Source organism: Osmia lignaria, chromosome 3 (assembly GCF_051020975.1).
Source record: "Osmia lignaria lignaria isolate PbOS001 chromosome 3, iyOsmLign1, whole genome shotgun sequence".
Lineage (NCBI taxonomy): Eukaryota > Metazoa > Arthropoda > Insecta > Hymenoptera > Megachilidae > Osmia > Osmia lignaria.
The window spans coordinates 7,780,444-7,793,144 of record NC_135034.1 but is presented as its reverse complement, the minus strand read 5'-3'; the positions used below and the strand labels follow the sequence as shown (position 1 = coordinate 7,793,144).

Sequence of the window (12,701 nt, the reverse complement as noted above, 5' to 3'; positions counted from 1 at the left end):
GTTTCTGAAAAATTCATTCTCAAATATGGATTAAAGGTACGTTGGTTTAGTAGTCAGATGAATAATAATTAATTTTATAATTAATCAATGGAACTAATTTATTCAAAATAAATAAATAAATAATTAAATTTCAGGTGATTAGAATATGTTATGTTTAAAAATATCAGAGAGGAGAAATAGAAATGGAAAATGAAAATTATTTGCATTGAAATTATGCAGATACGCGGTGCATAATGATGATTATCCTTCTGAAATATTATGCAGGGAATAATGATCGTTTTGCAAGGAAGGTCCAAAAGTTTTTCGAGGGTGCAATTATCAACGGAATGATTTCCTTCGTTCGCGCCGGTACATGACTTTATTTAGCTTTAGTTTGTCGAAACCGGTTGCAAGCGACTTCTCTCCTCTCTTACTGCAATACCAAGAGTTCGGTGCTCCGCATCATTTAGGGTTCCTTGCGTGGACGAAGGAATTTCGCGTTCACCACGCTCGACAGCTTCTTTCGCATAGAAATAATCCTTGCACCCGAGGTTTTCAAACAATTTGTTTCACTAAATTCTTCAACTATATCATTTTGTTATTTTAATTAATAACCGCTCTATAATTTATGATCAGAATTAAAATTAAAATCCCTACAAGAAGTAATGCATTAAAAAATTCCAATTAAACATTGTATTATATTGTTATTTTATATTTTTAGCAATTTAAAATCTGAATCGATCCTATCGTTGTTATAAGTCAAATTAAATTAATTTATACGTTTCAGATAACAATTGAATATCAATGATAGACTTTAACAAGATGCGGTAGGATGCGGTTTGAAGAAGTTTGAAAAGCTTCCGAGATTGATCTTGAAGTGCAAAGAAATTCGGTCAGGGCCGTGATACGACTCGATCTTCCGCTTTTTGCCGTTAAAGGATCGCGGTCTTAATTATCCTTTTTTCTTATTTGCTCGAGCTTGTAATTTACATTCCATGGTTGGTCGACGTGCCAGAAGGAAAGCGGTTCACCGTGCTTCGCATTAGATCGAGCGTGGGTAGCTTGCGTCATTAAGCATAGTAACTTACGGTACAAGAATGACTTTGGCTTTGGCGGAGAAAGTGACCGGGTGTGGCCATTGCGAGACATTGTACATCGTACGCATTTGTGTACATTAGCTTCGGGGAAGGATTTTCGCTGTTCAGACTTTGACAACGTCTATTGTTCTATGGAATTTTTCTTTTGCACGAATGGTTAAGACGTTTCTACGGGTAAAAGTTAGTCGCGAACTTACAACCCGTAAGGATATAAATCTCATTTCTAACAATGCTAAGCATGCCGGTATAGTAATTATCGTATGGAAGGAACTGTGTCAGAGATATCGGTGAAACCTTTTCATTTGAACAGATTGCAAGCACGGTGAATAAAAATGTTTAGTATTCTTAAAATAATATTATTATTGGATATATTAGTTATTAAATCTTGGAATTTATATAAATGCTTCAAAGAAGTATCGTACCTTCGGATAATGAGGAGGATGTCGAGTACCTCCAAAATCAAGATGAAGGGAGAAAAACTGCCTTTGCTGAAAGGGCAGAAAACTTTGTGCCAAATTCAGCGGATTTTAATATTTATGTTTCCTGCTGAAGCTTGTTTGTCGATAACACTGTTACGGGATACGTGAAAAAAGAAACGTACACCGTGTACCAGTGGATCACTTGAGACTTTAAAGTGAAGCACAAAAGAGAGGAGTTTCTTTTCAATGACAAATCGTGCAAAATGTTTTTTATAATTTTTCTAAGTTAAAATTAATTTTTCTAACTTGTATAGAATTCAGTGTGTTGTAAGAATACAATTTTAAATGAATTTATTTGCAGAGTATAAATTATGAATTTTTGTATAAACGAATGTACGGAGAATTAAAAATTGATCTTCATCGAGTTAACAAGAATGATAAGAAAAAGAAGGGCGCAAGTTACTGGCAAGAGTTTTGGGATTTTAGAATTTCGATGACTGGTAGTCTCTGGAAACATTGTTTGACAGGAAGAGCAAGAAATGTAAGGCATGTTTATACATACGTTATTGAGGAAGCTCAGCCTCCAAACTGAACGTGCAAACGGTTTGTCCGGTTTTCGAGGCAAAGAGTTCATCGAACCTTGGTTACAAGGTATCGATCGTGTACGGCTACCGAACGTGTCGTATGTGCGCAAACGATCATTGATCTGTGACGCCAGACCGCCTACATGTTATCTAGCTCGAGCAGAACGACAAATAAGACGCGCTACTTAGAATCTAGAAAGGAAAGCCTCTCTTATCACTTTCACTAACAACAGTCATTTTCGCAAGCTACTTCTCGGCCAAGGTAAATAATATTTATCATTCCTGTCAATCTTACTGGATCAATAACTGTTATTTTTATGATTTCAGATTTGCACCTGTTTTACATCTACTTTTGTGGAATAATCGTAAATATTTCTAAAAGAACTTGCTAATTACAAAGAAGGAATAATTACTCTTATTTTTATTTTTATTATATTTCTATTTCAAAAAAAATTCTTCATTCATTCATCGTTTCTAAGTTCACAAAAAGTTGTGAAACATTTTTTGAATCGGTCATTATCCTTCGAGTTGGTCTTTGAATTTTTCCTTCTTCTTTGCAGCCAAGACGAACCTCGCGACCATTGTTAAAACTTTTTCGAGGTTATTACACGTACGATATGTAAATGCGTCTCTGGGTCCGGTCCTCGACGTCGGAGGACCAGCTCCTTTCTTTTTCTTTCGTTCGTACCGATCCTTCTCTATTTCTCTTTTATTCCAACTTGGCTCCTTCTCTCATCTTGTCAGGGGCGGATCAGATCAAAACGGTCTCGATAAAATAGACCTGTTTCAGATAATTGCAAGTTAATTGGAATTCATGGAAGCTGGGACACTTGGCTTATTGAAGCAATCTGCTGGCATTAGCATCGTAACTGTATCTCTAATAATCTTCCTACATTCATTCCTAAACGCTTCTCCTTTTGTTAATTTATAATTCATGATGATGGAGTTTTATCAAGAGATAAGTATTTTCAAAAATCTACACGCATAACGTAACATAATTAATAGGTAGCTTTTACAAGTCTCACTGAAACGCTTTCAAACTCAAAGCATACATTACAAAGTTTTTGTATTTCTATTTAGGGAAATTAACATCATTCTGAATATTCAAAATCTGTAAGAAGTTTTAAACACATTGACAAATCAGTATTGGTATAGCAATAGAAGTGGTATAATTATTTAAGAATAAAAATATTTAATTTTTTAATTTCAAATTGCAATATTCAATTTGCTGCTTTGTATTATTAATATAATAGTAATGATACTTAAAATGTAAGTTAAAGTAAAAAAAAGTTACTGAAAGTGTAACATTTAAAAATTGCAATTTTTCATAAGTGTCGATTAGTTTCTCGATTCTTGAGTTGTTCAGTTTCATAGAAAAAGAGAATCCTCGTGGAAGGTTTGCGTGGATCCGCTCCTGTTGTATGCCACTACCACCTCAGCATCGTCATCACCATCTCCCTGGCTCCTCCGTAACGGATAGGCTTCACCTCCAGAACGGAACTCCAGTCTGCTTCCAGTGTCTCCCTCGAGAATGCTCGTTGGTTTAGTCGGAGTTTGGCTCTCCCAACGCGCGGTTCGTGGCCACTCAATTGGCTTAACCCATCAGAGAACCGATCCATGCACTGACAGAAAATCTCTTTCACTATCAAATTTCTTTCACTCATATCTCATAGTGTTCGTTGGTCTTCGATAAATCGAAGCATCCGCGGGGTAGAAAGTAGGAAATCTCTTTCATACTCGGTGTCATATTCATTTATAACGTTCATAGTGTTTCGAACGAAACAAAAGACTATATTATCGCTCGGAGTATTTGTTGATAGAAGAGAAAAATATGTGGGAAGAAATATCGTCGAGATACCGAAGACACAGGATGATCGACACTTAAAAGGTTCGGTTTATTATCACGATCAAAGATTCATTTAATGTTCCTTCGATTCAATGTAAATTCGATTGCAGCAACACACGTCACAATAGTAGCTTGTTTTTACGGTTTTACTCCGGTTTTAATCATTCTATGCTTCACTCTACTTACGGCTGACCCTGTTTATAATAATTAATGGTGTTAGCTCCGTGAATGCCTGCGGACTGGTCATGCTTGCCTCTCACGGAGAATAGGCTATATGCTTTATTTGGCTTTGTTAGAAGTGAAATTATATCAAAGAATATTTTCAAACAAATCAATTCTATTTTATTACTGTAGGCATTTTCAATAACTTGTTATTATTAAATTAACACATGTATTTATCTATAACATTAATCTTATTTACAAAGATTCTTAACTAGATAAATCTACGTGAAATTACATCTCTAAACCATTTGAATTCAAATGTTACAATGTTTTCAATTAGCTTCCAAACTTTGATGGAGATTTCTCAAGAGCGTAGCGTGTCGTTCAAGTTTTATTACTAATATGGAAGCAAGTTCCTATCTCCATAATGAACTGCACGCGTCAGCAAGATTTTCCAATAGTATCCCGTTAAAATTGATGTTTGCTATTAGCCGAGTAGTTAATCCTCTGAAATGAACTGGCAAGTCTTAATTACCGCGTTGTATCGTAATTGCAGGAGTGCCATTCGTCCCGGCGAAGAGGAGGAGGCGCATAAGGATGCGCTTACGCAGGAAACGGTGCATGTCCCGGTGACGTTACAGAAACTTGGATAAAAAGAAAAATAAAAGTAAACAGCCATAGCAGAAGATAACCACGGAAGGACGGATGACGCGATGAGACTGACGATGAGCCCGATTATCCTGTCGTGGGCCACAGCGAGCTGGCTAGGTCCAACCGGAACTACGGCGATACGAGGCCAAGCATCGAAGGATTACGAGCTGTCCACGGAATTCTTCCTGGTACCCAGCGACGTGGCGATGGACAAGAACGGTTTGGCCAGCGTGGCCAGTGTCATCAGTGTACCAGCACCGAACAGGACTGTTTCGGTGTTCAAAATGCCGGGAAAGAAGAGCCCGGAGATCGAGCCCGATACTCGACTGTACTCGAGGTCCTTGCTCAGACAACGACCCTGGGCTCTTCCTCTGGCGGCCCTCAGCGCAGCCACGATGCTCCTCATGGCTGGCTTCGAGGTTTTCGTACTGCTCAAGGTCGGTTCGCTTACCTTTACCAGTATCTTTTCCCAAACTGATGGTCGAGTTTTACAGGATAACATTAATTAAGAATTCTCTAATTGGTATATAAGGATTAATTGTTATAGCTACATGTACGCGCAACCTTTTAAGCTTATCAGTAACCGGGGTTCACTTAACCGTGTTCTTTTGCATTCTCAGCCATCTAGCTTATACGCATACATTTGAATTTATAATTAACAAACAATCGGTCAGTTGATTTTTATATTTATTATATATATTTAATCCTTTGAAATTAAAAGGTTGCTTTGGAGGCAATTCTTTTTTTTTTTTTTAATTCTTAACGTCTTGTTTGTAATTTGACTGTTTTGTTGATCGAAAGTCTAGCGTAAAGTTGATTCGCTTAACAGGAACAAATGTTGAGAAAAAAAGCGGGAAGAACGTGTTTTACTTGGTAAAGCTATCGCGTTTAATGATACGAAACGCGTTTTCGCGGTCGTATAAGCATCGATGATCGAGATTTGAGGAAGCGGCGAATTAATAGAGCTTAGAAAAGAATCCTTATCTCTTTCTCAGTCGATAGCACGTGGAAATGTGTACAAGAATCCGTGGTAATTGTTTTCGTTCGTAGCTGGACAAGCTCCAATAAGCGGCACGGCATGCTCGCAATTTCGCCGAGACCTAGGTCTAGTTTGCATGTCGATTACCTATTTCTCCTGGCTATTTTATTTTTTCATTAAACAGAAGCTGTCAGAAAAATTTCTGATATCAAACTAAATATACTAGGAATATAATAAGAAAGAAATTTTATTTCATTAATAAAAAAGGGTACTTCTTTCAGTGTTCTAATAGAAATTAAGAATAGTGGGACGATTGTAAAAATGAAACCGCAACTTCTCACTTTTTGTTGGAAATTTTTCAGAAATAATTAGTTAAATTACCTAAACGTTCCGCGTTGTCGCCTAATCAGGTTGAGTTAATAAAATTCATTACATGTACGTAATTATTGATTCAACTAATTTACTTAATAATCTCGTTAAATAATGTTATCGATTAAACGGATCTCTTTGATTTATTCCCAGCTGTATATTTATGTGACTTTATAAATCATTGTAATTAGAAAAATTACTTTGTAATTACCTTTAATTCGTTTATAATATCGCGGCACGAATAGTTTGCGGTGCAACAATCCTCATCACATGTTTCTAACTTGTCGAAAATTAATAGAACAAAGTCAAGGAAAGAAGAACGAGAGTTAGCATGTTGAAACACGCGTAAGATGGATACTTTCTGATAGCCATAACAAGATTTTCCTCGCCGTGGATGGTAAATTAGAGCATGCTGACGATGTTGCGTGAAACGCTAGCCTGTAAATCATTTACCCAGAGATTCGTAAAATACTCTAGAAAGCATCTCTTTTTCAATATTGAATAACCATTAATCATCTACTAATTGGATGTTATACAAAAATGATACTTTCCACTTTTTTTCCAGTCTTTGAAGATTTACTAATTAATTATTTCACTTGTCTTTTTCAATAATTACTTATATGTTTGAGGTTTCCTTAGATGCTTTTGCTTTTAAATTTCTGATAGTTAATGTAAAAGTAATATTTAATAGTTTTGAGATTCCTCTTTGCAAATAATAATAATTATAATTACACTCGCATCAGTGCAATGGTAACAAAAGATTTCTTGTTGTTGCTATTCTGAATTTTATTATCTACTAATGTTTGACGATTTTTTTTTCAGGCAAGGGTTACCGCGCCAAACAGACGACATTTATTTCTGGGACAAGCTCTACTTCTAGGACTGTTCCTATTGGCAGGACTCTCAGCAGCAGCGTCCCTTAGTCAGAATCCTTTATCCTGTGCCGCATTTAGATTAGTTGGTTTACCAGCTGCCCTCGTATTTGCGGCTCTCTTGGTCAAATGCGTGTTTCTACTTTCTTTGAACAGCGGTGTCTATCTGCCAGCACCTTATCAAGTGAGTTTTAACACCCTCCGCGATATTAATCTAGTTAATTATAATTAGCTACCGTGAAGAAAGAACCAACTGCAAATTCATTACAAAGCATGTAAAGTTGGATAAATTGAAGCAACTGAATATTTACCGATTTTGTATAATTATAGAGGAGCTCAAGATTAATAATTTTGTAAAATTATAGCGTAGATTCTCTTAACGTTTAGTTAATTATTCGAATCGTATTGAATGCAAAATCCACTGTAGACTAATGATAGCAGCGCTTTATAAACGCATAAACCCATAAACGCTTGGTTTAGCATATCTAAATGGACTTGGCATTTACAATTCAAATATTTACCCAGACAATAAGAAAACTTTTTATGTGAATTTTAGAGTAATTATTAATCTTACAGCTCCCTGTAATTGTATTAGTAAAAAATTATTAAGAACACAGAATTTGTAAGGAACAGAGGTTGCGAGTATATTTCAAAGAAATTCAAAAACGAAAAAAAGGATGCGTTCTTTTGTTCCAGGTGGCAAATGCATTTCGAAATTGAAACAATCCGATTGCGTGGAAGCTAAGCGCCTCTTATTCTGATTTCGTGTTATCTAAATTTATGCATCGTATCCAACCACAAATGAAAGTCCTGACTTTTGCAACTCTACATTCTATTATAATCTAACAATCTAGCCAATATCTTTATCAGTTATTCTATTGGAGTAATTAGGATTTCTTTTTCTAAGGATGCTCTAAGTATCTAATATTTTTTAATTATTTTCCCATTGCATATTGAATCTTGGACCAGCCGTTTGTTTCTATTAAAATAGGATTTCTCAAAAGAGGGTCAGTTGTCATTTTAAAGGGTCCAGGTCCACCCTGACCTCTACCTAGTTACGTGACCGATCATTGGTAATCGTTAAGCAATCGTAACACAATCGAAAGTTCTTCATGGCTGTGTGTGAATACAGCTTTAGAAAACGGGCCTGAGAAACTCGTGGAACGACTCTCGGCGAAGGATGCACGTAGATTTTTTCTTATTTCACCATGTCGGAGATCCGGATGTCGATCTCGATCGACTATTTGTACACGCGGGACAGGACTTGAATGAAAAGTAATGCAGTAGTAACTAGTAATAGCAGTAAATGCAGCTATCGTGGTCGTCGAGTACGTCATGTTCTAAGTTGAATAACATTAATATTCCTGATATCTTCTGCTTGCCGTAACGGATCCTCAACTGGTATTTCTTTTATTGCTCCTCGTCGCTAGATACAATTATACGTATTAAAGGATGCGACGATTAGAACGGAAAACCTGTTTATGAAATATGACATAACTCGTTAGAGAAATCAAGCGTAATCTTTCTGCTTATATAATAAGCTCTCGATTATATTCATGTACCATCTATATTACTGGATACATCACGAGGAATTATATCGTGACTGACAACCGTCAATAACATACTGTTAATTAAGAATATCGTAATATTCATTGATCAGAACCACTCATTGAATAAAATATCTGTTTTTTACAATCGCGGTTAAATGCATGATTTATGATTATTTATGTTACTTCCTGTTGCAGGCATTGGTATTAGGATTCGCAGTGCTGGTGCAAGTAGCTATTATTGGGCAATGGTTTTACGGTGAACCACCCGCGGTGGTCCAGGTACAAAACACAGGGCCAATCTCCTCGAGCTCCTGTTGCAAAACTCCTCTCGGACAGATCGTTGCTTCCCTCGGGTAAACTTTTGAAATGTAAACCTTCCACCGATACGATTTTTTCTTGTCTTTTCTTTTTTTTTTTTTTTTTCATAAGGAGCTTGAGAAATATTTTAGAAATTGAATTATAAGCGTCAATTCGCTTGGTTCGGCACACCCTGTACATTAAGAAGGAAAAGTTTTCCGTATCGTAGACCGTTGAATCGTCGGATGATTTCAGGTATCCTGGCGCACTGCTGGTCGCGGTGGCTTGCTTGGCGGTACGAGCCCGGGGCGTTCGAGACAACAACCGGGAAGCGGCATTTATCGGGCTGGCTGTTGGTTTATCGCTTCCGATTTGGATATCAAGCGCGATCGGCTCGGTGGCAGCTTCCTCGGAGAGCGACAGAGAAGCTTGGCTTGCCTACGGTTTATTAACTACTTCCCTTCTCGTGTTCCTGACAATGTTTCTGCCAAAGGGCCGCCAGTTAGCCGCCCTCGGCCGAGAGGCTCCTGCGACCGTGATCCGTGATCGAGACGATGCTCTCAGCTCGCTTCCTGGCAGCGGTTACTCGCCTTCCTTTTTCCACTTCAAACCAGTCGAGGCTTCTTTGAAGAGAAAAATGCATTATCACAGCGGTGGTACGTGTACGCTCTTCTCTATACGGCATACTATCATACCCTCGGTATTTACGTGCACGCATGTAATTATTTGCAACCGATTACAGCACCGCTAGGAAATTTATTAGCGGCTGTCTTGTGTGTGCTTTGATATAATCGTTCGTTAAAGGGAAAGTTATATTATAGGCTTTCAATGTAGCCGTTCCGTGCAACAAAATATTTGATATGTTTGTTAAATTCGATAGAATAGTTTTCCATAGGAAGTGGAAAACTACTCTCAGCGACATGCGATTTCACCATTTTCTCCCTCAACTGCTTGCCATTATGTTTCTCGGAGGTAGTTTCTATGATTACCGTTTCACTTTTTTTTTATCATTCATTTTGGATGATAGTGTTCTAGTTCTACTATGAGGTGAAAAAGAAAACACATAAACATGGGTCCGGAAACGCTATGGAAAGCTGGCATACCTACAATTATGAACACTGTCATCATTTTCTTCCGTTAGAAATCAATAATATGGTAGAGTAAATGATCCTGACATTAAAGATTTTTTCAAATTAATCTCTTCCTAGTTTTTCTTAAGACCAAAGGCAAATGATGTCAGGATCTTTCCCCAAGATTCTCACCCTTAGCCTATGTTGCATCGAATAGATATTTCTTGAATATAACTGAGCCTGAACGAGTTTCAAACATTAATGTAAGCATTTGTTAATTCAAGTGATCTGTATTACAGATCGTGTGGCCTTAGTTTCATCCGCTATACCTGGATGCACAGCCTGCAGGCATGGTGGAAGTCCCATATATTCTGATGGTAAGACTTTTCATAAATATTTTAAATTATAACAATAACATAAATAGGGCTGATTGAAAGAGTAACACTTCGATTGATTGTATAATTGAATATTGAACTTATTTTGAAAAATTTCAGTTCAAAAGTTGTTTCAACAATTTTTTGAGTCTGCTTTCTTGATATAACACTCTTCCAAATTTTTCCTCCGTTACGGAGTCGCCTCTTGCGACCTTCGCCTCGAGGAATGAACGAAAGGGAGGAAAATCCTTCCAGAGGAAAGGTGGAGAGGGAGAAAGTTTCGAGACGGAGGTCAAGCGCTTCTTCAAGAATTATACTGGAAGGGGAAAGTATCCCGTTAGATTAGACGATGCTAGTTAATCGGTGACCCGTTGTTAGTGGTCGATCAAAATTGTTGCTTTTTTTTTTATATATATAAACATCTTTTGTTTTTCCAGTAATAACTAAGTTTCTATTATATTTACTGTCAATTTTGAGAACAAGGTTGAAACTAAAAGTCATCGATCCGTTTCGTTTGGTCTTCATTGCTTCTTCATGGTGGTTCGATTTCAAGTCATCCGTTGTAAAGAACTTTCAAATAATCATAAGTTTCTAGGAAGAGTGACAGGTGTGACCCACTTGGAATCCCGGTTAAAGTTACAGGGTAATTGAACCTCTCTTTAAAGTGGATCTTCTGTTGGTATCCTATGATTAATTTATAGAAAGCGTTTAAAAATAACAAAAATGCAGCACCATAATAGATAGATAGATTATTGATTCATCAAAGTGATGAGTAATTTATATTGATATGTTCAATTAAGCAATTTATATCGATTTCTTCATTAAGAAAAGTATATAGGACTTTTAATGAATACAGATATTAAGATTACATTCAAGAAAAAACAACAGCTTCGCTTTATACGTTAATTAATTATCATATTGTTATTAAATATATTCTATCAACTTGTAATACATCGAAAATAAAATTGCATATTATAGATTAAAAAGAATTTGAAATAAACGTGTTCATCGTTAAAAAAATTACGGTCTGCTGATTGACACGACCGGAAAAACAAGCGGAGACGCGGTGTTTACATCGTTACCGGAAATTAATAACCAGCTGCGGTAGAATATTTATGCAGATAACAAGTTTAGACCTAATTTTTTAACTGACGGCCTACGCATTTCAAACGACGAACCTACAACTTCTCATAAACAGGATTTTGCATATCTTGATGCAAGTTGTGATAATAATAAAGATAATATCATCATGGTATTTAAAAATGCTGTTATTACGATTAATCTATGACTAATAATAATGGTATTAAATATTGTAGCGGATGTGAATTAACAAATAAATAAATTTTTCAGATGTTCACGGCCCAATGGAGACGTTTGTATTGCCACCAGGAATGTACTTAAGGCCAGAAGACGCAGGAAACTTGTACACAACTTTATCAGCGAATCCGAATGTATTCTTTCAACGAGCAGCTCATCCTGGGATGATGTACTGATAATTTCCCGGAAACTGTTTCAGACACAAAAGTCCGCGAATTTGATAAGAGGACTGCTTTTCTACGTTCTTATATTAGATAACTATGAAACAACGGAGACTTCGTTTCCTATTTGTTTGTCTTGTTATTGTAAATAATATCATGTACGAGCGTTGCTCGAGACTATTCATTTTTCTGTGTCTCGGTTATGCTCGATTATTTCGATAACAAATCAAACTGTAGCAGTTGAAGGCGAATTACGCGAGAAATTATAATAAAGGTACGATACATTTTTTTTTTTTATATTCCTTCTTTTTTCTCTCCATTAAGATCCTAGAAATAACAGTAGTGTTATTTTACTTTTCATAGATTAAAGATTTACCTGTATATAATACACTGGAGTGTGAAGAGCGACTCTAACAAGTATTGCAAATATTTCTTCACTTTTATCTTAAGTTGTTAGTGAATCATCAATACCTGATTACCAACTTTTCATTGTTTTCCTTCCTTAATCGTCATTCAGTTCTAAATGCAATATACACAGTAGGAGACAGTGTATTTTATTCTTTATAAGTAAAATTAACATTATTAATACAATAATTATTATTGACCTTATAATTGAAACAAAAGTATTGTAGATATTTAGGTATGTAGGTCACTATTCAACAGTGTAAGTAGTCCTTTCCATTTTTCTATTATGTTACAAAGCCTTAGATTTTTCTGATTAAAATGGTACCAAACACGATATGATTTGAATTATATTTATTTATTAAAATAATAATAAAACTGTACTTATGTATAAGGCAGGCCGTACACCAAAGATACATCAAACACGCAACATGCAACATGCAACACGTCGCATGTTGTGTACGAACGTAGAATAGGTATCGCAGCACGGTACAAACGATTTGTACGGACGCAGAATCGACACCAAGACTGGATATATGCAACGTTTAAATGCCCAGAATCGACACCTCGGC

General features: G+C 36.3%; 1 protein-coding gene across 1 annotated transcript; it reads left to right on the top strand.

The window, feature by feature from the left end:
* The first annotated feature begins 3,394 nt into the window (after window positions 1–3,394).
* On the top strand, window positions 3,395–12,020 carry LOC117605166 (uncharacterized). Its single transcript, XM_034326159.2, has 7 exons — window positions 3,395–3,967; window positions 4,644–5,175; window positions 6,909–7,142; window positions 8,704–8,861; window positions 9,061–9,461; window positions 10,175–10,252; window positions 11,600–12,020. Exons 2-7 carry the CDS (start codon window positions 4,801–4,803, stop codon window positions 11,740–11,742), a joined length of 1,389 nt encoding a protein of 462 aa, XP_034182050.2. The 5' UTR covers window positions 3,395–3,967; window positions 4,644–4,800; the 3' UTR covers window positions 11,743–12,020.
* Window positions 12,021–12,701: the final 681 nt, after the last annotated feature.

Excerpts from the sequence above, each read along its gene's own strand:
- LOC117605166 (XM_034326159.2), top strand. The coding sequence starts at position 4,801 with ATGAGACTGACGATGAGCCCGATTATCCTGTCGTGGGCCACAGCGAGC. Across the intron at positions 7,143-8,703 it reads ATCTGCCAGCACCTTATCAA|GCATTGGTATTAGGATTCGC; the intron begins GTGAGTTTTAAC and ends TTCCTGTTGCAG. Across the intron at positions 8,862-9,060 it reads CAGATCGTTGCTTCCCTCGG|GTATCCTGGCGCACTGCTGG; the intron begins GTAAACTTTTGA and ends GGATGATTTCAG.